Source organism: Vespula vulgaris, chromosome 25 (assembly GCF_905475345.1).
Source record: "Vespula vulgaris chromosome 25, iyVesVulg1.1, whole genome shotgun sequence".
NCBI classification, from domain to species: Eukaryota; Metazoa; Arthropoda; class Insecta; order Hymenoptera; family Vespidae; genus Vespula; species Vespula vulgaris.
The window spans coordinates 2,108,871-2,133,885 of record NC_066610.1 but is presented as its reverse complement, the minus strand read 5'-3'; the positions used below and the strand labels follow the sequence as shown (position 1 = coordinate 2,133,885).

Sequence of the window (25,015 nt, the reverse complement as noted above, 5' to 3'; positions counted from 1 at the left end):
TACATATATATATGTATATATATATATATATATATATGATGTCGCGTATAAAAAGTCGCTGGAGAAGAAATGTATAAAAAAAAAGAAGGGGTTTAAGAAGGAACCGAAAAAAATGAGATAACTATAACTCGAACCAGGCAACGTATTACGATTAAAGTGATATCCCGCGACTACACGTATCGTAAATAAATAAATGTTATTTAAAGAGAGAGAATATTTTTTTTGGCGCTAGTACGGTAATAGGGTATTTACGGTGCTAACCGGCCGATATCCCCGCGCGACGCCTCTATCTCGTTACCATTACACTCGGATGTATGAAATGCGCCAGCGGCATACACCATCCCCCCACAATAGCCCTATTTATGATTGGGCAAAATTGCTTTCCATGCGCAGAATAAAATCGCGCGCGTCTGGAAAAATCCGCGGTGCTGTAAGCGCATCTCAAACGTATTCCCATGAAAGGGATTCGCATTCTTTCTTTTTAATTATCTCTTATCATCTTCATGATCGTTAAATTACCTTCCTTTTATCGTCATTGTCTTAGGTTAATTGTCGTCTTGTTATTTGATATATTTCCTTTATTCGTTTTTATTCTTGGCGTCCTTCGAACAAACTTACGAAAAATTAAATATGGCGATATCCATGAGCATGCGCATAACAATCACCACCCACGTCTATCTATCCGCCAATCAGCGTTGGCCAATTTTATTCCGTCCGCCGTCGTTAGAGTGCGCCACCCTTCGCGACCTTCTTTTTATATCTACGCATGCGACGCCATTTTTTTCCTTTTTTCTTCTTTTCTTCCATTTTCTCTTTTTTTCATGGCACCGGTGGTCACCACCACGAGGAAATGAGTATTTATGCCCGTTTTTTTTTCTTTTTTCTCTCAATCATGATTTAACGTCTATCTTTATGGTCTAAATAATTATATGAAAATTCAGTTATTTACTCTTTCTCGTTATTTCAGAAGTTTTATAATTCTAACTAATGTGTTTTCCACTTTTTCTCTCTTCTTTTTTTTTTACTTTTCCCAAAAAGAATTCTGTATCGTGAAAAGTTTTCAAACTGAATGAATACAAATTTTTTTCCATTTCCTGTACGATATTAAGTATTAACTAAAAAAGATAATCTTATAAATAATTACATTTGAGAACAAATTTTATGAATTACATCCAATAAACGTTATATGGTATAAGATTTGGTACAACGATTTTAATGATATACAAATAATTTTAATATGAAGTAATAAAATTTGATATGTTAAAAAAAAACTTTACTTATACTTTTACCTTACTATCAATATCTTATCGTTGTTTCGTTTTTGATATTCGATATCGTTTTTATAATTTCTAACAGTTATAACTGTTGTCGAGAGTAAATTATCAAAATTTTCGATATAGATTAGAGCTCTTTAGATTTTCGTAATAGTTCTCGTATTTCCTTTATACTTTCTCTAATTCCCAATACAAATCATGTCTTATAATATTCTAACATTATACTAGGCAATATAAAAAAATATCATACTACAAACTGTGCTAATTATGTAATTGAAATGAACTAATTACAGACAGAACTGCTATTGATAATTAATATCCGAATAACTGAAAACTTAAAAAAAAAAGAAGAATAAAGAAAAGATATAGCTAACAAAAGAGATCAATTGTAACAAAAAACATCAGTTGTAACAGAAAAGCTCAGTTGCAACAAACGAGATTAATTTTTTTTTTCAAATTGTCATGAGAAATATTGATATATCAATAAATATTTACGAGATATATTACAATATTTCATTCAAATCAATCACAATATTTAATGATTATTAATAATTAACGTTTCACAATCATACCTAAGATTTTCTTGAATTCTGGTTTATTTTTATCCATCTTGAATTGAAGGAGAACACAAAGAAAATATTTAGACACGAAGATAAAAATATAAGAAGACTTCGTCAACCATAAACAACCAACGTTTCAACCAACGAGACTATTAATATAAGAAACACTATGATCCGTTCACTTTTCAATATTCTTTCCATTTCTTACTTCTGATCATCCCACTTCTTTTAGGCTAGTAATACTATATCATTTAAATGTGTTTGAATTTACGTTTTCAAACTTCGCCGTTAGCTATTAGCGCCACCAACATTGTTCTTTTTTTTTTTTGCAAATTTCTAAATTGCTGTATGTTAAGTTAAACCTACTATTTCGAAGGTAACGGTACAAGTTTATTATTGATCTAATATATGATTTTAGATAAAGATAACGTAAAACTGTGATAATATTTTTTGGGCGTGATCATTCGAAAATTTATTCAACAATTATGGATCAGGTATTTCGTTTGAAATTAATGATATTTTTATATATTCAATCAAATATTTCTGTAATAACAATATTTTCTTGTATTAATATTGTCTTTTTGTTATTTTCTTTTAAGGAAGAGAAACGACAAGTCCCTTCGTTTTTGAAAAAGATTTTAGATCTTGATGTTTATTTAACAAAGGCTTTTGTAAATACATTTGAAAAATATGTACTGATAAGGCAGCTCCAAACACATTATAAAGCATTAGAGGTATTTATAAAAGGCATATTTAAATGAAACGTGTTACGTGTTATAAAGGTTAATTTTGGAGGTTATAATTAATAATTTAATTTTCAAAGATATCATGCCATGGAATTCCTTGGATTGCTTTGACATTAGCTTCTATATGGATTTTTCATCTTACATCTCTTTATCAATTACAAGTTAATCTTTTTATAGGTAAGTAATAAATATTTGTAAATTGACAATGATAATTTCCACTTCAAAGCGAAAAATAATATCTACTGAAATACGTTTCATTTGAATTTGTATAAGATCTGTAGGATATTGTTGATATAACGTATTATACATAATGGAAATCTCTTTAGGTTTCTTAATTGATATATTGTTAGTTACAATATTGAAAGCATTAACAAGAAGAAGACGTCCAGCGGTTAATGACGATCCATTTTCGATAGGCCCTGACAAATATTCTTTTCCATCTGGTCATGCTTCTCGTTGTACTTTTATTGTCTACTATTTTTTGTATTTGTGGCCAATATCTGTCATTTTTACACCATCATTATTAGTTTGGTGTACTTGCGTATGTTTATCTAGACTTTTAATGAGACGACATAATATACTTGATGTTGTTGTTGGAATAGTTTTAGGCATTCTTGAGGGAATGTTTATTGGTTATTTATATTTAAGTCAAGATACATGTATAAATTTAGTAACTTGGATTACAAACGAAAAAATAGATGATGTATAAATTGATTGATATTTAAATATTCTATTTGTTATAATTTCTAATGAACCATTTCTTTTTTCTTTCTGTTTTTATCTCTTTTTATAAATATTATTATAATTCAATATACATGTTTTATTTGATATCGACAAATTGTTCTTAAAGAGATTGTGATTCTTTAATTTTGCCAAATTATTTACTATTGTAATGAGTTGTTTTTTATTTTTATTTAGTTCTTAAATTATCTACAGGTGTGGACAAGAAGTGATAAAAATATTTCAGAATATGAGACTGTAAAGTATATTTTCTACGACTAGATGTTTACTTTACGTGACTATAGAATTTATATAATTAAATCTTAGTCTGGTTCACACTTTTCTTTTTTATCATTTTTAAAAACTAGTCTGTTATTTTTATTATAAATTCTATAATTTACTATCGATGCTTCTTTATTTTTTTTGATAGGTATCATTAATTGTACTCTGTATCGATAGGCGTTAACTAAGATGATATTAATATTGTATATGTGATTATTATAATAAAAATTAAGTACCAATAGTTAAGTATATTTAAAAGTATATATATATATGAATCTTAAAAAGAAAATAATTAGAGATCGTAAAGAAATAAAAATATATATAGATACTTAAATTAAACGGAGAAATCATGCGAAAAAAGTTTTGTCATAAAAACGCAATACTTTCCTTTTACGTAATGAGCATTACATAAGAAGTATTTGAACAGGAATTACTGTAGCATCAAATTTATTTCTATTTCGTTCGTGATAATGTCATTTATAAACGTTCTGTTTTTTACCATAATGGTGAATGGTAAAATTTAAGATCGAGATGACCATGCTGATTGTTTCCAGTGACTTCTTGACTGCACGAAGGCGATGCTTTAACAGTTTTTTCAGTTTCTATTATAACAGGAGCGAATGATGTTGCTTCATTATTAGGAACAACTGTTGTTGATATAATTGGTAATTCATTTGTATGTTGCTTTTGATCTTCCTCCGAATACAAGCTTAAAGATCGAGGTCGTTCCAGTTTTGATGTAATAGAAGAAGAGATAACGTCCTCGCTGAAAAGTTAATCTCTCGGTGAAGACGTAAAAACGTAAATATAAATAAGGACATGCAATTTTCTTTATATACAATATAACATTTCAGTGATTTATGATTTATTTTATTTGACATAAAAAATTCGAGAACACACATATGAAGAGCGAAAGGTACATAAAAAATAAAATTGCAAACAAAGCGTCAACCTTCTCTGAAGGTTTAGGAATGATCTAATGATAATGTAAACATCGCATAGTTTTAAATAAGGTTATTCATTAGATAAATTTTACGAAAAATATATATATACCAATTTTTTTCTTAATAATAATATATAATCAAAAATGTATTAATAATGCAACGAAAAATATTTCACAAACAGCCAAAAATTTTGCGTAATTTTTTATAAAGATTGCACAGTTAGTGTACTGATTTATAAGATATTTTGCTAAACAATAATAAGCATAAAATTATGCAAAGCATGGAAATAAAAAAAAAAAAAGAAGAGAAAAACAAATTGAATAAATGAGATCGGTGCAAGTGATTTTAAATATTAGAATATAAATATCACAATTAACTAATTATACACTATATGCATGTGTAAAGACATGCGCGATTAAGATGTTTAAGGTATTTTTTAAGTGCGAGTATTTATTAACAAACAATGCATTGAAGTATTAAAACGACAATGCTTGTTTTTATATAATTTATGAAATAACATCTACTAATATAAATATTTTTCTATCACCTTTGAACGTTAATAATTCGTCAAGAATAAATTATTTAAATAAATATATGTTAACATTTATAATAATTAATGACTATATTCTAAACAAAACTCACAAGTTTATGTCTCTGTTATTTAGTAATACTCGAAAAATATATATATTTTATGCATTAATTGCACAAAATTGTTTTGAATTAACATATAAATAATGATCTAGATAAAATCGAAAATAGATTTTTTCTTCTCTAAACTATAATTTAAAATGTATGCCAAAAAAAAATATATATATATTTTTTTTTGATAATTATAATCATTCCATCTAACAATTCTGGAACGAAGTTTGTAATTTTGTTTAAAATAGAAATATGAATCAACTCTTCGCTAAGAGTCCTGATTCTCTTATATATGAAAACAAAGAAAAAAAGAAATATAAATTGTTTAACTAAATAGTTTGTACAAATGCTTTAGAAGACCGCACGATAAATTTCAATCCTTGATACACTGTTACTCCGATTTTACTCACCCTGTACGTTCAACTGATTGACCAAGCATCGCAGTATTATGGATTATCTAAAAAAAATCAATTGTCATTGTCAAATATTACAAACTTACAGATAATAATTACGAGACATAGTTATGTAAATACATATAAAAAATTAAATGATGATACAATTGAAAATTTTATATTTAATATTAATTTTATATTTAATATAATTTTATTATTTAATATACTCACGTTTGCCATTGAACAAGGCGGTCGTCCAGCAGCGTATCTACCGTAAGAACTACGAGTAACTGTAGAAACATACGGTATGCCATTTGTACTAAAAAAAAAAAAAATTTGTTTTATTAATATTAATTCACATTGTAGATATATTTCTTACATGTATACTATTTCAAACACACGTACCTATTACTTTTTGCTGCATTATTATTCGGTGGTGTTCCAATATCAAAAGAGTGTCTTGGTGGTAAACTATATCTGTTAGCTCTGACATCTTGAATTTCTAAAAAAGAAAAAGAATAATAAAAATAAAATACAATTGAGAAATGTTAGTCGCGTTGTAACACAGTAGAAATTATACATTAGTTCCAAGTTCTTTCTAAACCTATTATTTTGTGAATAGGAAATAAGTTGGTATATTTGTAATTGACATGTAAATCTAAGTCAATCCTTGACTTAGATTTATATGTCAATAGAAATCGTGTTCTTAGAAAGTGCTATAAGCTTCTTTAAATTAATTATCAAATACTATTGATTGTTATTTTTAACTTTTTTCTTTTCTTTTCTTTTCTTTTTCTTTTCCTTTTCAATACGATATTATTGGCAAGTATTTGACCTATATATCAGACTGACTGACCTTGACATGTACCTTTTTCGTACCTTTAAAATGAAGTGGGATCGACGATGACTCGACTATGGCCTTGTACTTTTACGGTGTTATTGAGATTACCAGACAGTACTTTGTATGATTTTCTCTCTCAATATTTTACAGAATGATATATACATATATATATAAATCAATATAAAAATAAATGTAGAAATATTTTTATATATGAAATTTAATTATCTTCGCATCATCGATTAATTGATGTTAATTATTACGTAAATAATATAATTATATTCCTTTTTAATCAGAATCTTTTACTCAACTCGTATTTATTGATTTTATGTATACTAGTAAACACGCATAGGTGTTAAGTTCTTTATCGATTAAACAATAAGAAAACAGAAAAAACTCACCGTCATCAAAAAATCCATGGAACACAACGAATTTGTTATTCTGCGGAATGATTTTCGACAGTCCATAATGTTTTTGTAGAAAGGCAAGAAATTTCTCGGAAGGTCGGTCGATCGCTAATTTCACCGGCCTAATATTTTCTTCCTAGAAAACATTTTTAGAAAATCCAAAGAGAAATTGTTCATACGAGTTATTATTAACGTTTAAAGATATTAGAAAGAATATATATATATACATATACATATGTTTTTTTTTTTTTTTTAATTGTACATATTAATAATTATAATAATTGACCGTGAAATATAAAACGATTCGAGTACGTAGAAAGTTTGTTGATCTCTCTGTCTCTCTATTTCTTTTTAACGTTAAGATTTATCTAATAAAAGAGAGCACAGGGAGAAACGTTGCCCATGCACCATGGATTAGATAGAAATCAACGAACCGTGTCGAAATAAACGGACCTGCACGAGTTCAATCACCTTCTTTCGACTCTACCTTCGAATCGTAACACCCACCTAAAGTTTACATCTGCTAATCACTTTCTGTCATGTTAGATCATTCTTCATATTAGTTTCTTTTTCTTTCTTTCTTGGTCTTTTCAGAATAATACAAAAGGTAAATTTATAAAGAATGTTAAATCTGACGTAAGAGAAGATTCAGATCTCAATAAAAATTGGATATTTTTGATCGTGTTAATTATTATTTTATAAAGAAATAATGAGCGGAGATTATTGTCTATATTTAAACATTTTACTTGTATTTATTAATTTTCTTTTTTCTTCTTCTTTTTTTTTTTTTGGACAAAGTACCTGTTGTTTAAAAAAACGTATGTTTATGTATATATATATATATATATATCGATTTAAAACTTCAAAGAAAATCTGTTTTAATTAATTAAAAAAAAAAAAAAATTTATTGATAACAACTTACGGACAACATGTACTGATAAAGAATATTTCCAAGTCCCATACGTTGTCGAGATTCATGAATATAAAAATCCAAGATACACCGTGGTCTCAATTGATAATTCGCTCCCGTTTCGTCGAACATGAACAGATTCTTTGATCCAGTTTTCAGCAAGCCTACTACGCTTCCCAAGTTGCTACGAAAAAAATAAAAAAATGTAAGATACGTGAAGAAAATATATTTAAATAAGATTATCGTGAAGTAACGTTTAACATTGACCTACTAATTCATCCGTCGCGTGCTTTGCCTCCACCCTTAAAAATAAAAAAAACAAAACAAAAAGAACCCTATCGTTATCTCGATCTTTCGATTATCTCTCGTTCTTGGATTAGATTATTACTTAGCACAAAAAAAAAGAGAATTAAAAAGATAATTATTCATATAGTTAATCGAGCAACGACGAACATTGATATAATAAAAATGAAAAATAAAATGAACGAAACATTCTTCGTTCTTCGTTCCATTAAAAAAAAAAAAAAGAGAATAAAAAAGAAATCAGAAAAGAGAAAAGAAAAAAAAAAGAAACAGACTGAAAGACGTATTTCCTGCAGTAAAACCCAGCTTCGTTATCGATCCACTATACATATATATATTGCTAGATACTATGAAAGCCTTTCTGCTAGAAAATATGTATATAACTCCTGTTATTCGTCCAGATTGTATTTTATATTTTGTTCTCCAAATTATTATTATTATTATTATTATTATTATTATTATTATTATTATTTATTGAAAAATGATAACGAAATGATTTTTAAAAATTTCTTATAAATATGATAAATTCAATATGAAAATAATGAATATAAGATGAAAACAAAGGGATCAAATGATAAAAATTACTTGTTCGCTTCGCTGTCTACAAGAAGATAAACAATATGATCAGTGTCACGAAGTTTAACAGCACTGGTTATTGATTTACTCAATCCTTGAGCTTTCGCAGAAGCTTCTCCCATGTCATCCAAAATTTTACTTAATTGTCGTTGACATTCGCTGTAACATTATCAAAAATTATTATTTTTATTATTAGTTTTTATACGTATAAATACACCTAACAAGTATAACAATTTTTTTTATTTAATTACTTATTTATTATTTTTCTTTTTTTTTTAATTTTTTTGGAACAGTCAAATTATAAATATCAATGAAATCGTGCGTGTGAGGAAAAAAAGAATTAGATTAATCGTTCGATGATATACGTAATGCATAATAGAAAATTATTACGTCACGAATGCATCGTTACATAATACACGTTGGCATGCTCGTTGTATTACAACTTTCAACTAATCTTGTAACAGCTAATATGGTGTACGTTTGTGTGTGTGTTAATAATATTTATGCTTGAAATTTGAATTTTTATTTGATTTGAATTTTTAATTCGACTATAGCATACTTATATAGTTTGACCGTATCGTAAGTTTTGAAAACGTAATTATTGTCTATAAGTTACGACCTTAACACCGATCGCAATAATTTAAGAATAGACATAATATAGATATAATAAATATTTTTCTTAGGCCACTTATATATGTCACAAATAGAAACATAGATATTTAGTATATCGATTAATTCGTCAAGTTATATCTAGAAATAGATTTATAGTATCGTAGAAAAGTAAGTAAGTTGTATGATATTACGATTGACTAGTAAGTAATATAAAACGAGGTTTCCATTCTCTCTTTCTCTTATTTTTTTTTTTTTAAATAAATCTCAATAATTAATTATTTCAATTATTTTTTATACTCCAAATCTCAATGCAATATATTCAATAAGTAATATAAAAATAATTAAATTATTGACTAAATAATATATTCTTTTAATCGCAAATTTCACTGTAATGTAATTTAGTAATAATTAACATAAAGATTATTAATCAAACGATAGACGTATATAACGTTGATTATATATTTCTTTTTAATCGCAAATTTCAATATTAATTATCGTGCAAATTGAAATTAATTTTTATAAACTAACGAAATATTTATATTTCGTTTGATTATTTCTAGCATATATGAATAGACACAACATAGTAGCGCGTTATTACTATATGTATTCAATTCCTTACGTACTGTATTCTGGTATGGATAAAGTGCAAAAAGGAAAGATGAATCTGAGAGAGAGAAAGAGAGAAAGAAAGAGAGAGAGAGACAGAGAGAGGGAGAGAGGGAGAGAGACAGAGACAGAGACAGAGACAGAGAGAGAGAGAGAGAGAGAGAGAGAGAGAGATAGTTTTCCACATAATAACGGAGCAAATAAGAGAGGGGAAGCGGTGAGAAAGCACTCTACCATTTCGTCATAGACTTCCGTGAACGTTCGCGAGTCACTGCATAAGAATTTCTTCCAACATATTTTTTTTTTTCCTTCAAATTAAAACTACACAAACATACATCTTTGTATATTTATCAGTAACAAAATAAGAAAATATTACGTTTCATTTTACAAACTCTTTTTCTAGATATCGATACAATAATGATAATCATCGTCGATCATAATCGATCATTATCGACGTAATCGATATGTTGATGTTACATACACGTAGATATGTAATAACGTCAGCCTATTGGTCGATTAATTAAATATATCTATCGTATATAACCAAAGAAAATGTCCGCAAGTTTTATTGAAAAATCAAATACAAACATAATTATTATACATAGCGATAGAAAAAAAAATCTTCAAATCAAAAATCAATCTTCGAATCAAATATATCTGTTGTCAAATATATCTACGTGTCGTCGATCATTATCGACGTAATTGATACGTTCACGAATGAAAATGGCGAAAGATTCTAAAGAACATATCGATTTATATTTTTGAAAAAATATTAATAATTCGAGTAACTTTTTTTATCGTAATTATCGTCATGGAATATAATGATGTTACGTTATTTCGTATATAAATTACGCATCGATAATAATTGGGCGAAGCCTTCCTCGCCCACTCAATTTCGCGCCAGCGTATTAGCGTTCATGTAATGACCGGTTAATAACACAAGTGTAAACGTCCTCTTACATATGTTACTTACAAGTAAAATAAGAAAACAAATAAACAGACAGAGAGAGAGAGAGAGAGAGAGAGACAGACAGACAAACAAATCAAAATATATAATTATTATTATTACTCTTACTTTAATTCACGACGATCTCCTTTAAAATCTTCCGGTATGAGAATATGAGTAACCTTGTTGATCTTCCTTGGTAGAAGTTTATTGACGTTGAACTTGAACTCCATCTTTCGAAATATCTAGTATTTCTGGATTCTCAAAAGACAAACTGATAATGAGAGATATGTTTATGTGTGTATGTGTATGTGTGATCGTGTGTATATACGTGAATGTGTGGTTCGTGTAGATGTCACACTTTTTTTTCGTATATCCCCAAAAAGATTCCTTCCCTTTTTTTTTGTTTGTTTATATTAATTGAATCACGAAGTTGTGCTTTTTTCTGCTCTTTTCTTCTTTCTTCTCTCTTCTTCTTCCTTTTTCCGTTTTTTTTCTCTCTCTCTCTCTCTCTCTCTTAAACAACACAACGATCGAATAACATTCTCTTCTCTTTTTCTTTTATGTACGTAATGTCGGTGATGTAAAATGTGATATATATATGTATATATATTTATATATATAGATATATATATCTATTTGTAGAATATATTTATTAAGGTGCACTGTCACCGACAGGAATGATCTTGGCGTCGTCCATAGCCCGCAAACTTCGGATAATACGAAATTCTTGTTTAGGAAAAAAAAAAAGAAAAAAAAATCGAAATATTGCTTCTTTTATATATATATATATATGTGTGTGTGTATGTATATATATATATATATATATATATATATATATATATTTTTATTACTGTCAGATTATAAGTCGATCTTTTTATAGCTCTTCATGAAATCATCATTTCGTTCTTTCTTTTTTTTCTTTCCTTTTTCTTCTTTTTTGTTTTGTTTCTCTAAATCCTAATTACGTCGTGACGATATTGTCGTAGATAAAAATTCGAGATAAGAAAATAATTGGACTTTTTCTTCTCTTTTCTTTTTCTTTTTTTTTTCTTTTCTTTTCTTTTCTTTTCTACCGAAGAAAAAAGATAACCAATCAAAAAACGTTCTTAACAACAACGTCGACACAGTCTTGACATAATACAGTCAAACCTTTATGATTATCTATTAATCTTTCTCTTACGTATATTAATAAAACGTGTCCCCGTAAAAAAAAATTAGATAACTGTAACGATAAAAAATTGCGTAGATTTTCTCTCTCTCTCTCTCTCTCTCTCTCTCTTTGTATCTATCTTTATCTTTCTTTTTCTCTTTTTGTATCTTATTCGATCGTGTACGTGTTAACACTTTAATGTCCTTCACGGTACTCACAGCCACCGTGATACGAGAAACCGAGTAAAGAGAGCGATGTGTCTCTCTTTTCTGAGGGATAATGTTAGGTAGTGAGGGAAACCTTCGCGCGCATGATTACTACCGACTGACCAATCAGCTCCTCGCGTTAAAGGATGCTGTAATGGTCACGTGATCAGTGTCTCGAAATGCCGGTCAATTTTAAAATTCGCTATGATACTAATACGCTTGGCTCGACATTGTTCTTTAGAATCTTTCGCCATTTTCATTCGTGAACGTATCAATTACGTCGATAATGATCGACGACACGTAGATATATTTGACAACAGATATATTTGATTCGAAGATTGATTTTTGATTTGAAGATTTTTTTTCTATCGCTATGTATAATAATTATGTTTGTATTTGATTTTTCAATAAAACTTGCGGACATTTTCTTTGGTTATATACGATAGATATATTTAATTAATCGACCAATAGGCTGACGTTATTACATATCTACGTGTATGTAATAATGGCGGTCTATTTTAAATTTTAGTTAAATACATTTTAGTGAAAAACATCGTCATGTTTCTTAATGAAAAGATATATTGTTATTGGATTTAAATATTTATTATTATTTAATATGACAAATCGTATTTCTTGTACTATTTAAGATTGTATTTATTGATTATATTAGATTTAATATATGTATTTTATGATTGGTCAATAGGTTGCATATTAGATTACGTCATGCTCACGTGATTTTTACATTTCATTATGGCCGTCAATTATGAAGTTCGACCAGAAATAGAAACGCGTTGGATATCTCTTACCTTTTTATTAAGTTGAAATTTGTAATTGAGAAATTTCCTCGAACTAGATTTGATTGCTATATCATAGGTAAAAATAGACCAATGAGAGAAGAGTATCGATCGTAACAACATGACGTATAGTTTCAGCGAATAGGAAGCATCTTATACATAACCAATAGTAGCAGTGAGAAGAGAGAGAAGGGAGTAGAGAGAGAGAGAGAGAGAGAGAGACAGACAGACAGAGAGAGAGAGAGAGAGAGATAGTGATAGAAGACAGAAGTTAGAAGAAAGAGAAACACAGAAATTGCAGGCAGACAAGTGTCTTTTATCAAAGTGTTACAAGTTATTGCATTTCTTTAATTCTTCGACGGACGTTTAAACAAACGAAGGTAATTTTATTGATCATTCGTACATCGTTCATCTACGAAATAAGAAAATAAATATCGTATTTGATTTATTTTCATTACCTATTATCTTGTAACGATGTAGTTAAAGAAAATGTCGTTTGGACTGAATATGTTGTGTTAGAATTGTAACTGAATTCATGTGATTGACATTCAGACTTTTAATATTGAACAAAATAAAAACAAAAATAATAAAAATGAAATAGATCCTTTTTGTAATTAGTGGACTCTAGTGCGATATATATATATATACGTGTATATATACACATTTTTTTTATCAGTGTTGGTGATTTGGATGAACCTATATTATTTCTTTTTTAATTATTTTGACGTACGTGTTATATGCATATATATCAAGGATAAAAGAAAATATTCAATTTCTCTGCAAAGATTTATTTTCTACAAGGACAAAATAACCTTTAGACTTTCTTGGCGTTTACTTTGTTAGACATTTCTTTCCAAAATAGAAATTCAATTTTATTATAGATGCCGAACATTAAATTACAAAGTTCTGATGGTGAGGTATTCGAGGTGGATGTAGATATCGCAAAATGTTCTGTAACTATCAAAACTATGTTGGAGGATCTTGGTATGGATGAAGACGAAGAAGAAGTTGTACCTTTGCCCAACGTTAATTCTGTTATCCTAAGGAAAGTATTACAATGGGCAACTTATCATAAAGATGATCCACCTCCACCAGAGGATGATGAAAATAAAGAGAAACGTACAGATGATATTAGTTCTTGGGATGCTGATTTCTTAAAAGTAGTTATCGTTATAACAATTGTATATTAAGTGTTAAAGAAATATTACGATCTATACGTTAATCGAGCGATATAATTAGATAATTTATAAATATTCGATAGATATAAGTTGTGTTGCCTTTTTCTTTTTTTAGGTTGATCAGGGTACACTTTTTGAATTAATTTTGGCAGCTAACTATCTTGATATTAAAGGATTATTAGATGTAACATGCAAGACTGTTGCTAATATGATCAAAGGCAAAACTCCAGAAGAAATTCGTAAAACATTCAATATAAAGAATGATTTTACGGCATCAGAGGAAGAACAAGTTCGCAAGGAAAATGAATGGTGCGAGGAGAAATAAGCCAAAGGATCTTTTTAAAAATATTTAATTTTAGTGTTTTTGAATTTTGAATTAAAATTTTTTGTTTTCCTTTTTTTCTTTTTTTTTTTTTTTTTTTTTTTTTTTAATCTTGTTACCTTCTACGTTTTGGTACACGCAAATTGATAGGAAAAGGTGGTTCCATCCAAATGCTTAGATAATATATGATAAACTTGATATGATTTATTTGTCCTTATACTAGCAAATATTAATGAAATTTCTATACACTCTACACCTTAAAGTTCTCAATCATTCTTCCTTTTTTGGTCTCTTAGTAACGTAAGTTTAACATCACCTTAAATCTAAGCTTTTCGAGACTTACTTTGTGAAAATATAGTTAGAATATATTTGCATAATTTTAGGTAATATTAATATCTCTCTCTCTCTCTCTCTCTCACTCTCTCTCTCTCTCTCTCTCTCTCTCTCTCTCTCACTCTCTCTCTCTCGCTCTCTCTCTCTCTCTCGCTCTCTCTCTCTCTCTCTCTCGCTCTCTCTCTCTCTCTCTCTCTCTCTCTCTCTCTCTCTCTCTCTCTCTCTTTCTCTCTCTCTTGTGTGTATCTACCTGGTACCCTCCCTGGTCACTAAATTACGGAAAAAAACTGTTTGATTCTCGTCGTATTGTCATCGCATCGATCTCGATAAAACGTTTGATCGATAAAAACGTTTGATTAAAATTTACCTCATCCTAATATATATATATACACACAGATATATATATATATAATCAGGATGAATGAAGAATACGACGCGATTGTTCTTGGAACTGGACTAAAGGAATGCATCCTATCCGGTATGTTATCGGTCAGTGGCAAAAAGGTACTCCACGTAGATCGCAACAAGTATTATGGCGGTGAATCAGCCTCTATCACGCCATTAGAAGATTTATTCGCGTAAGTTTCTAAATGATTTAATTATTTACAGGATAATTAAAAAAAAAAAAAAGAAAAAAGGAAAAGAGAGAAACAAAAAGGAAACCTCAAAAAAATATCGCTTGCTTTCCGGCTAAATGTTTCTTATATATATATATATATATACATATATACATATTACATATTATATATATTTTATACATGTATATATAACTTTCCAACTAGATTTTAACATTCTATCTCTATCTTTATCTCTATCTCTATCTCTATCTCTATCTCTATCTCTATCTCTATCTCTATCTCTATCTCTATCTCTATCTCTATCTCTATCTCTCTATATCTCTCACTCTTTCTCTCTCTCTCTCTCTCTCTCTCTCTCTTTCCCTCTCTCTTTCCCTCTCTCTGTCTCTGTGGCATAAAACATTAAACTTAAATTAAAAAAAAGAATATTGTGTATACATGCGTTGACAAAATTAAAGGATAAGACTTAACAATATTTATCTTTTTATTGTTTAACGCTTCTCCAATAATAAATCCATTTAATTTCTTTAGGAAATTAAATCGTTTCATGTATAATTGTAATTTAATGATAAGTAAGCTAAATTAAAAATTGAATTATAAAAGAAAAAACTTTTTGGTAATGATACAAATAAATACAGTTGAAATATGATCGATATATATATTAATTCAACTTTCTACCGCTATGTGACTCTGGCTCACATCAATATAACCTGATTTATAAACGTGATTTTAGACGAGAAATATTTCGTCTTAAAAATTAATATACTGCTGTGATGTTATGGGTAACAATAATAGAAATTATATATTTTATTGAATAAGTAACTGAGGCCTTTTAGAAGTATAAGTAATTAAATATATAAAATTATTTTAGCACAAATAAATAAAAAGCAAAAGTTATGTCATAATGTAAGTGACAAATCAATAACTTTAATTGACATAATTAATTGGAATTATCTAAATAACGTAGCAATAGAGTATCATGATTTAAATAAAATTTATACGATTAAATATGCGGAACTTAATGAAGCAAGAAATAAAATTGCGTCAATATTAAAGTGTATAGAAAATTTTGAGTTTATTGGTATTGATATTGATGTTCCTGAATATTGCGTACCTGCGTTAATACTAGGGTAAGCAGTTATTTTTAATAATAATATATCAAAGAAAAATATAATACTAATTTATACGTTTATTTCTAGAATAATTACTAAAGGTTTCGGTTTTGTTACTTTACCTTCAGACACTACCGTGTATACAAAATTTTTATCTACTTTGCACATAAAATATATTTTTCTATGGCATCTTATAGATAATACAGAAATTATTTGTAAATTTGACATACATGGAGAATATTTATATCTATCCAAAATGAAACAAACGCAAGAACAATACATACAAAATATTGAAAGCGGTTATGTTTACGCTATTGCGACATCAGGATCAACTGCAGAAGAAAAAATTTGTAAAGTACTTCATTCTTGTATAGTACCTAACATAATAGATTTAAAATTGATTCTCTCTACCACAGAATTTGATAAAATTCTACAATTGACAAGTTTTACATTTGATCCTAGTATAATCGAAATATTTTTAAGTTTTCATTCAGGCAGTACAATGTTGATGATATCGAAACAAATTAAAAATGATGTTGATAGGTAATGATTGAATAAGAAACAAAGAAAAAACAAATACACATTAATTTGTCTATCTGTAATATTTACAATATTATATTTTAGGCTTTTGGATATAATATTTTGGAATAATGTAACTATATTACAAAGCACACCATCGCTATTTCTTCATAGATGGTCTTCTGAACGTATTTCCAACACAATTCTTGGAAAAGATAGTCCATTGAGAATTATTCTTTTGGGTGGTGAACCTTTTCCCAAAATAGATTTACTTATTGCAATTAAACACTTTGAAAACAGGACTGAATTTTTTAACATATATGGAATAACCGAGGTATCATGTTGGGCCAGTATTAATAAGATTACGTGGATAGATAAAGAAATAGAATCATCTTATCTTGGTACAGTCTTATCTGAAACTATATTTCAAGTTAGGAATGAAGATGATAATATAGTGTCAAAAGGAGATGGTCATCTTTACATCGGTAACAATTTTGTTAATTTATATATAACAACATCATCACTTTAGCATATTATATCTATTTCATAAAATTCATATTATTTTAAATGTAGGAAGCAATAGTAGATTATGTATTATTGATAATGAAGTTTTGCAAAATATGAAAAGACCTGTATTTCGTAATACTGGTGATATTGTACATGTAAGTTTTTTTTATTCATTTTTTTTCTTTTCCTTATTATTCATACAGAATAATTATATTTTACAAATTTTACAATTATAAATTATTTCAGATCGATAATAAAGGACGAATATTTTATAAAGGAAGACAAAATGATATAATAAAACGATATGGAAATAAATTAAATTTGTTAAAACTCAATGAAACTATTAGCGAATTACATTTTGTACGTAATTGTTATTCTTGGTGGGATGTGGAGAGACATAAATTACATTTGTGTGTACGTGCTATAACAAATAGAACTACTTTATATGAGTTAAAAAAGGAAGTAATGTCGCATTTAGAAAAATTACCTGACATTTATAAACCTGATAAAATCCATTTTATTAAAAATATTAAACTTACGGTGAATGGAAAGATTTGTACTAAGTTCTTACAGAAAATATGTATGCAAGATAGAATTACATCGAGTAGTCATCAAGATACAGTTGAAAAGAGTTTTGAAAGTGTATGGAATAATTATTTGAATTCTAAAACCAATGGATTTTTAAAATTAGGTGGAACTTCTATCATGGCTCTCCAAATTTCAACAGAAATCTGTGAACTTTTAAATACTCAATTTCCAAATTTAATTGGCATGCTACTTAAAGATGCTACATTTGAAGAATGTTTAACATATCTTAAAAATATTTTATTGTTTAATACACGCAATGAAATCAATGTTCCAACTAGTTATACACCTATACATACGTATGTGACTATGCATAAACCACTTTCGAATAATGCTTATAAAATAAATGAAGAAGATATATGTTTATGGCAAAAATGTAAAGGAAAAACGTACACACATTTATCATCTAATGATCAAATATTAAAGTTTGATAAAAAAGCAATGTTTAATATTCGTGTTAAAAATACATTCGATTTACTTAAATGTGTAGATGCGTCACCAACTGTATTTCAATATAAGTGAGTACGATTATATCTTTTTATTCATATAAAGAGATATAATAAAATTTATTTTTTTTTTATATTGTTTAGCAAAAGAACATTTGTTACTGTTGGTTCACATTCAGGCATGATTTGTACTGTTGAACTTAAGGCAGAAGATAATAGTGTCGTATATAAAATTCAACTTCCAAATAGAATTGAATCTTCAGTTGTAGTTTTAGATAACTTTAAAGGTATTGTTGGTAAGTGTTCTTTTATTTTATTTTATTTTATTTTTTTAATCATATACATGATTAATCATTCTTACAATCGATGCAATTTTTAGGGTGTTATGATGGCCATATTTATTGTTTTTATTTAAAGACAGGCGATATTATTTGGAAATATCAAACAAAAGATATGATAAAATGTACAGCTCTACTATCTGAATCACAAAATAAATTATACATTGGATCTTATGATAACAATGTGTACTGCCTTTCTACCGAAGTATGTGATAATGTATATATTTATCATTAGCTAAATCAAATTAAAACCATAAATATTAAATACAGAATGGAACCAAAATTTGGAGCGTGAAAGCTAGCAATGGAAGTATTTCAGCTAGTGGATGCTTACATTCAGCAACAGAATCAATATTATTTGGAACTTTAGATGGTTCTTGTGTAGCAATAAATCAATCAAAAGGAGATATTTTTTGGAGAAATAAACTAATGAATCCTATATTTGTATCACCTATTACACTGCATAATGGATTTGTATTGTTTTGTTCTGTAGGAGGTACATTAATCTGTTTTGATATTCAGGCTGATATAAAGGTGACGATACTTGAAAAGTTGATAATTTTTTATCTGAAAAAATTATATTGATGAAATATATTAAAATGAATACTTTTTTTTACAGTTATGGACATACCAAATAAATAGCAATATATTTGCATATCCGATAACACAATATGATCCAATAAAAAATTGTGAAAATATTGTTATCGGATCTTTAGGAAAAAGTATATATTATCTCGAATTAAATTCTTCTATAGAAAATACAGGACCAGTTTTAAAGTATATTAAAAATGTACTCTCACCAATTTATGCCACTCCTTGGTGCGAAGATGATTACATGTGCATTGCTTGTACAGATGGTTCATTATATATGTGTAAACTTTCTCAAGGAGATATATTATCGAGTATAAAACTTGGTGGTGAAATTTTTTCATCGCCAGTTTTGGCAAATGGATTGATCACGGTTGGATGTAGGGACAATAATCTCTATGTTTTGGAGCAATGCAAAATGAATGAATGAATGAATGAATGAATGAATGAATGAATGAATGAATGAATGAATAATAGAATAAAATAAACTGATATTAAATCAATATATTTATTCCATAGGACTTTCGTGTTACAGTTTACATTGCCAATACCATCCTGAAGAAAAAAAAAAAAAATCACTTGTTTATCAATGTGTATGCACAATTCATAAAATCTTTTTGTACATAGTAAGAAATTGCGAGTGTGCTTGGTGATTTCAAGCAAAAAGTGCAAGCAAATATGGAAATATAGAAAAAAGAAATGATCGAACATTCATTCTATTCTCACACAACACGCATGCTCTCAGTAGCAGCAAACAGATGTACGGACATATGCGCTTGCTATCTATTTTTTTTTCTTTTTTTTTTTTCTTTTTTTTAGCATACTTTATCAAGTAATGATAGATATTTCTGATACATTCAAGGATACGTAAAGGAATATTCACATTCGCAAGCTCAGATAAAATAACAATGTTTCAACGATCCAATTTCATCTTTACATATATATATATTTTTATATATATATATATATATATATATATATATATATATATATATATATATATATATATATATATATATTCATGATAAAACACTCTTGGCCACTCTTGTTGCACTATTCCATTTTTATAGAGTATTGGACTCTATCTTGTTCATTTTGTTGTTATGGTGTCATTTCAATTTCCGCTTAGCTTACTTCCATCTCCAAGAATTATTATTATCTATATGAATAGGAATAATATATTCTCTAAAGCTAAACTGAAACATACTATTTATATTTCTTTACGTAGAATTTTTCTTTCATATAACCGCTATATTGTACCTCTCGTCTTTATTCTTATATATCGTCTTTTTAATCGTGACACTGCAACAATAACTATTATCTTTTTTGTCCTCGTTTGTTTAGCCCCTTTGTTTTTATTTGTTTCAGTAATTAAAATATGATGTACCATTTGTGTCCATAAAACTTCTGCTATGCCATTTTAAAAACTTTATGCATATAATACTAACAATATTTTGCTGCTACTGGCATGGCCCGTGTTATCTTCAAATATTTAATATACTAATTGGGTATCAAAGATCGAAGAGGTTTTTTTGACAAGAAAATTCGATGTCTCTTATATCAAATCAAATTATTTGTTTTAGGCTAAAGTAAAGGGGCAGTATTAGTTTTTGGATGACTTTCAGATTAAGAGATTAAGAGAAGAACAGAGAAAAAAAATTGATGAAAAAAAAAAGTAGGAAAAAAAATATCTTTTTGTTCTCTGTCAAAGAGACAATTCAAAAATGAAAATAAAGGACTTTGTCTTGTTGCAGTATTACATTCTCAATATGTATCTGCATAAAGACATTGATGACCGACACAGTCGGTAGATAAATGTCCGATTAGATTACTTAGACTTTGATAGTTTAATTTTTAGAGTAATGGACAAATCACACAACGCACATTATGGTTACTGATCCTCGTCACCTAGTTCTTGTTTAACTTTGTTGAAATCAAATTCTTCTCCAGTTGCGCGTTTGAAAATATCAAGTACGTCTAAACAGGTAGTTTCAAAATGCGTTGTCGCATCGTAACTCCTTGAAATAAAAATTTGACTTTCGCAGCCATCGTCGGTAGGTTCCATGTAATCTGATATAGAAACGAATTTTTGTCTTATGGGTCCAAGTAAATCTAATCCTGGTTGGATTTCTTGTTCAGGATATTTTGTTTCCACCGTTGTAGAAACCATAGCTATGAACCATCCTTTAGCAGCTACTTGATGAGTATGCGATACCAAGGATACGTAAATATCAGAATTACGATTAACCTGGGATATAGGGAAAAGAAAAAGAAAACAAAAATTATTTGATAGAAGTTAGAAAAATTATTATACCTGCTTTTTCTTTTTCTTTTTCTTTCAACTCACCTGTTTCTGTGGAATGATAATCTGCGTTGAAAGAGCATCACCTGTACTTGGTATCGGGTGATCCAAAAGGCAGATACATCTTATGACTTGACCAACTTTCTTCACACGTTCAGGTACATAGGTAGGATCACAAAATACTTGCTTACATTGAGCTACTTCGTCTCCAGAACGTACACCAGCGACCTAAAATGAAAAAAAAAACATTTATGAATTAGATAATAGATAATTCTGAGATATTAGAGATGTGATTATAAAGATCATTTTACTTACTTTACCGTCTTTCATGACGATTTCATCGATTGGTTTATCCAACATGTACGTACCACCATAAATGGCGCTAAGTCGAGCGAAACCTTGAGGTAATTCACCAAGGCCGTACATGGGATACAAATATGGAGATTTACCATAACGTGCTAAACTATCGCTATATAATTTGATTCTCCTTATGGTGGTTATCGCACTTTGACTTATGTAATCATCATCTCTGAAAAAAGATATATATATATTTAGTATAATATCACTTTGACATATCCTTTTTAACATTATAACTTATTCATTCACCTGTATAGAGCTAATGCATGACCCGTAAAGTCCTGAGTATTTTTATCAAGGCTAAATTTATTGTAAAGTGCGCTCATATTATTGTTAAAGGGATCAAATCCTTCCCAAGTTTTGGGATCATCTTCCTTCATGTTCTGAACCCATACAAGGAAGTTTCGAAACCGTCTCTTCTCAAATATACCCATCAAATCACTAGATAATGCTTCTTGTTGATCGATCGGTACTTTGGAGATTTTACCGGATTTGTAAACATAAGATCCTTCTACCGACTTAAATTCCAAATATCGAGTCACACCCGTGTGAATCAGTAGTTTGACAAGGAGACCATTAGCCATTAAGAATTTAGGTATAAGATCTACGTTCCAATCTCTACCACGTCCATAACCTTCATCTGTTGATGGTGCCTTGAATTTCCTAGACGACAAATAGATAATTGAGATCAATTTTAATCTTTCATTCAAGAAGAAAACACGACGCTAACAAGACATGGTTAATAAATTGTAGCGTATAGTGGGTTAATGAGAGGGAGTTACACGACTAGAAGAAAATAATACGTCTTGTTGTATCATTGAATTCATAGAATCATCATTTCTTATTCTTTTCCTTTTTTTTTTGTAATTATATAGTCGAGGAGAGAGAATGATGAAAATATGTATCATTATAAAAATTTCATCTCTAATATAAAGAAAAAAGGGGAAAAAAGAAAAGGAAAACTACAATTTTCAAGGGGAACATTTTATTGATATGAAAATTCAAGGTCAAATTATATTATCCAACACGAGCAGATATATCGTATAGCTCGATGACTTCAAATTGGTGGGAGGATTATCTATCGCGATCGAAAAAGAGAAAAAAATAAAAAAAAAAAAAATAAAATAAACCAATCGTTTCTAAAAATAAAAAAGAAAAAGAAGAATTATATATAATCGAGAGAGAAAAAAAAGGAAGAGAAACGAAGGGGGAGAAAAAAGGAAGAAGAAAATGAGAAAATTTCTTTTTTCATACATTTGAAATTCCCGCTCATTTTTTCCCTTTATCTCAACCAAAAAAAAAAGCGAATCGCAGTGTCGTCGTTGAGTCATTGGTCGTTCTCGCTGATTGTAAATTAGTACAAAAAAAAAAAAAAAAAAGAAAGAGAGGAACAATTTCAAAGGAGTGAAATTATTCGTTCTCGTTCGACTTCCTCCTACTCGACGATTATCGTACATATCGTACATACCAGCAGAGAGACGTGTAATATGGATCAAAGGAGGCAGGGGAGGGAGACTAGCAGGGGTGGTGGTGGTAATAGAAAGAGAGAGAGAGAGAGAGAAAGAGAGACAGATAGAGACAGAGAAAAAGAGAAAAAGAGAAAAAGAGAAAAAGAGAAAAAGAGAAAGAGAGAAAGAGAGAGAGTCAGTAACGGAAGATTTCGATCGTCTACGACGCTCTCGTTTCTCAGGAAAAGAAGAGAGGATACACAAGAGAGAGGACTTGTACGAATAGAGTAAAAAATCAATATATCCGCATTGCACGGGCGCTGCTAAAAAGAAGAGTCTCTCTCTCTCTCTCTCTCTCTCTCTCTCTCTCTCTCTCTCTCTCTCTCTCTCTCTCTCTCTCTCTCTCTCTCGTAATATTTCGATAAGAAACTTGGAGAAAGAGAGAGAGAGAGAGAGAGAGAGAGAGAGAGAGAGAGAGAGAGAGAGAGAGAGAGAGAGAGAGTGAGAGTGAGAGATATAGAGAGATAGAGATAGAGATAGAGATAGAGATAGAGATAGAGATAGAGATAGAGATAGAGATAGAGATAGAGATAGAGATAGAGATAGAGATAGAAATAGAATGTTAAAATCTAGTTGGAAAGTTGTATATATATGTATAAAATATATATAATATGTAATATGTATATATGTATATATATATATATATATAAGAAACATTTAGCCGGAAAGCAAGCGATATTTTTTTGAGGTTTCCTTTTTGTTTCTCTCTTTTCCTTTTTTCTTTTTTTTTTTTTAATTATCCTGTAAATAATTAAATCACTTAGAAACTTACGCGAATAAATCTTCTAATGGCGTGATAGAGGCTGATTCACCGCCATAATACTTGTTGCGGTCTACGTGGAGTACCTTTTTGCCACTGACCGATAACATACCGGATAGGATGCATTCCTTTAGTCCAGTTCCAAGAACAATCGCGTCGTATTCTTCATTCATCCTGATTATATATATATATATCTGTGTGTATATATATATATTAGGATGAGGTAAATTTTAATCAAACGTTTTTATCGATCAAACGTTTTATCGAGATCGATGCGATGACAATACGACGAGAATCAAACAGTTTTTTTCCGTAATTTGGTAACCAGGGAGGGTACCAGGTAGATACACACGAGAGAGAGAGAGAGAGAGAGCGAGAGAGGGAAAGAAAGAGAGAGAGGGGAATAGATATCGAACCGTTGGAAAAGGTTAAAAGAGGTGTTGCCGTTCGATTCGGGGGAGGATCTTTTTTCGTTCCTCTTTTTTTTCTTTTCTTTCGAATCGAAACGAAAATGTCAGAAAAATATGGTCACAACGATGTACGATTCTCTCGCGTAACTGCCAACTCGCACACGACTATTATGCCGGAACGGAAGACCTCCTTTCTTTCTCTTTTGGCTGCTACTACTACCACCACCACAACCACCACCACCATACCATCATCAGTTGGCCACT

At 29.1% G+C, this 25,015-nt stretch overlaps 6 protein-coding genes across 19 annotated transcripts in view; 3 read left to right on the top strand and 3 right to left on the bottom strand.

Moving 5' to 3' along the window:
• The window catches only part of LOC127072356 (zinc finger protein 449-like), a 10,337-nt gene extending 8,266 nt beyond the window's left edge, over positions 1-2,071 (bottom strand). For 4 of the 13 annotated variants that reach the window (XM_051012754.1, XM_051012759.1, XM_051012755.1 and 1 more), the window contains exon 1: positions 262-459. The gene's annotated coding sequence lies outside the window, so the exon portion shown is untranslated. Of the gene's footprint in view, positions 86-252; positions 460-519; positions 660-1,846 lie in introns of those variants that run through there. The other 9 variants (XM_051012747.1, XM_051012753.1, XR_007785349.1 and 6 more) reach the window with 8 other exon arrangements.
• On the top strand, positions 776-3,308 carry LOC127072371 (polyisoprenoid diphosphate/phosphate phosphohydrolase PLPP6). 2 transcript variants are annotated; one of them, XM_051012780.1, is made up of 5 exons: positions 776-854; positions 2,253-2,328; positions 2,434-2,568; positions 2,658-2,757; positions 2,907-3,308. In XM_051012780.1, the coding sequence occupies exons 2-5, from the start codon at positions 2,320-2,322 to the stop codon at positions 3,287-3,289; spliced, it is 627 nt and encodes a 208-aa protein (XP_050868737.1). In that variant the 5' UTR covers positions 776-854; positions 2,253-2,319; the 3' UTR covers positions 3,290-3,308. The 2 variants fall into 2 exon arrangements, with proteins under 2 accessions (XP_050868737.1, XP_050868736.1); XM_051012779.1 differs by lacking the exon at positions 776-854 and adding an exon at positions 2,110-2,180.
• A 692-nt stretch (positions 3,309-4,000) lies between these two features.
• On the bottom strand, positions 4,001-12,146 carry LOC127072366 (alpha-tubulin N-acetyltransferase-like). Its single transcript, XM_051012772.1, has 9 exons — positions 11,939-12,146; positions 10,885-11,271; positions 8,601-8,750; positions 7,725-7,896; positions 6,797-6,938; positions 5,963-6,059; positions 5,789-5,876; positions 5,576-5,622; positions 4,001-4,348 (listed from the first exon to the last, which is right to left on the bottom strand). The coding sequence occupies exons 2-9, from the start codon at positions 10,986-10,988 to the stop codon at positions 4,078-4,080; spliced, it is 1,071 nt and encodes a 356-aa protein (XP_050868729.1). The 5' UTR covers positions 10,989-11,271; positions 11,939-12,146; the 3' UTR covers positions 4,001-4,077.
• Positions 12,147-13,104: 958 nt separating this feature from the next.
• Positions 13,105-15,968, top strand: LOC127072378 (S-phase kinase-associated protein 1). Its single transcript, XM_051012792.1, has 3 exons — positions 13,105-13,288; positions 13,790-14,068; positions 14,202-15,968. Exons 2-3 carry the CDS (start codon positions 13,790-13,792, stop codon positions 14,409-14,411), a joined length of 489 nt encoding a protein of 162 aa, XP_050868749.1. The 5' UTR covers positions 13,105-13,288; the 3' UTR covers positions 14,412-15,968.
• A 12-nt stretch (positions 15,969-15,980) lies between these two features.
• Positions 15,981-19,935, top strand: LOC127072335 (beta-alanine-activating enzyme). The gene is made up of 10 exons (XM_051012686.1): positions 15,981-16,101; positions 16,191-16,449; positions 16,519-16,974; positions 17,056-17,435; positions 17,524-17,612; positions 17,704-18,560; positions 18,633-18,784; positions 18,868-19,031; positions 19,097-19,360; positions 19,446-19,935. The coding sequence occupies exons 1-10, from the start codon at positions 16,098-16,100 to the stop codon at positions 19,842-19,844; spliced, it is 3,024 nt and encodes a 1,007-aa protein (XP_050868643.1). The 5' UTR covers positions 15,981-16,097; the 3' UTR covers positions 19,845-19,935.
• On the bottom strand, positions 19,909-25,009 carry LOC127072361 (rab GDP dissociation inhibitor beta). Its single transcript, XM_051012765.1, has 5 exons — positions 24,354-25,009; positions 22,323-22,736; positions 22,032-22,245; positions 21,762-21,944; positions 19,909-21,662 (listed from the first exon to the last, which is right to left on the bottom strand). The coding sequence occupies exons 1-5, from the start codon at positions 24,512-24,514 to the stop codon at positions 21,306-21,308; spliced, it is 1,329 nt and encodes a 442-aa protein (XP_050868722.1). The 5' UTR covers positions 24,515-25,009; the 3' UTR covers positions 19,909-21,305.
• Between the last annotated feature and the right edge of the window lie 6 nt (positions 25,010-25,015).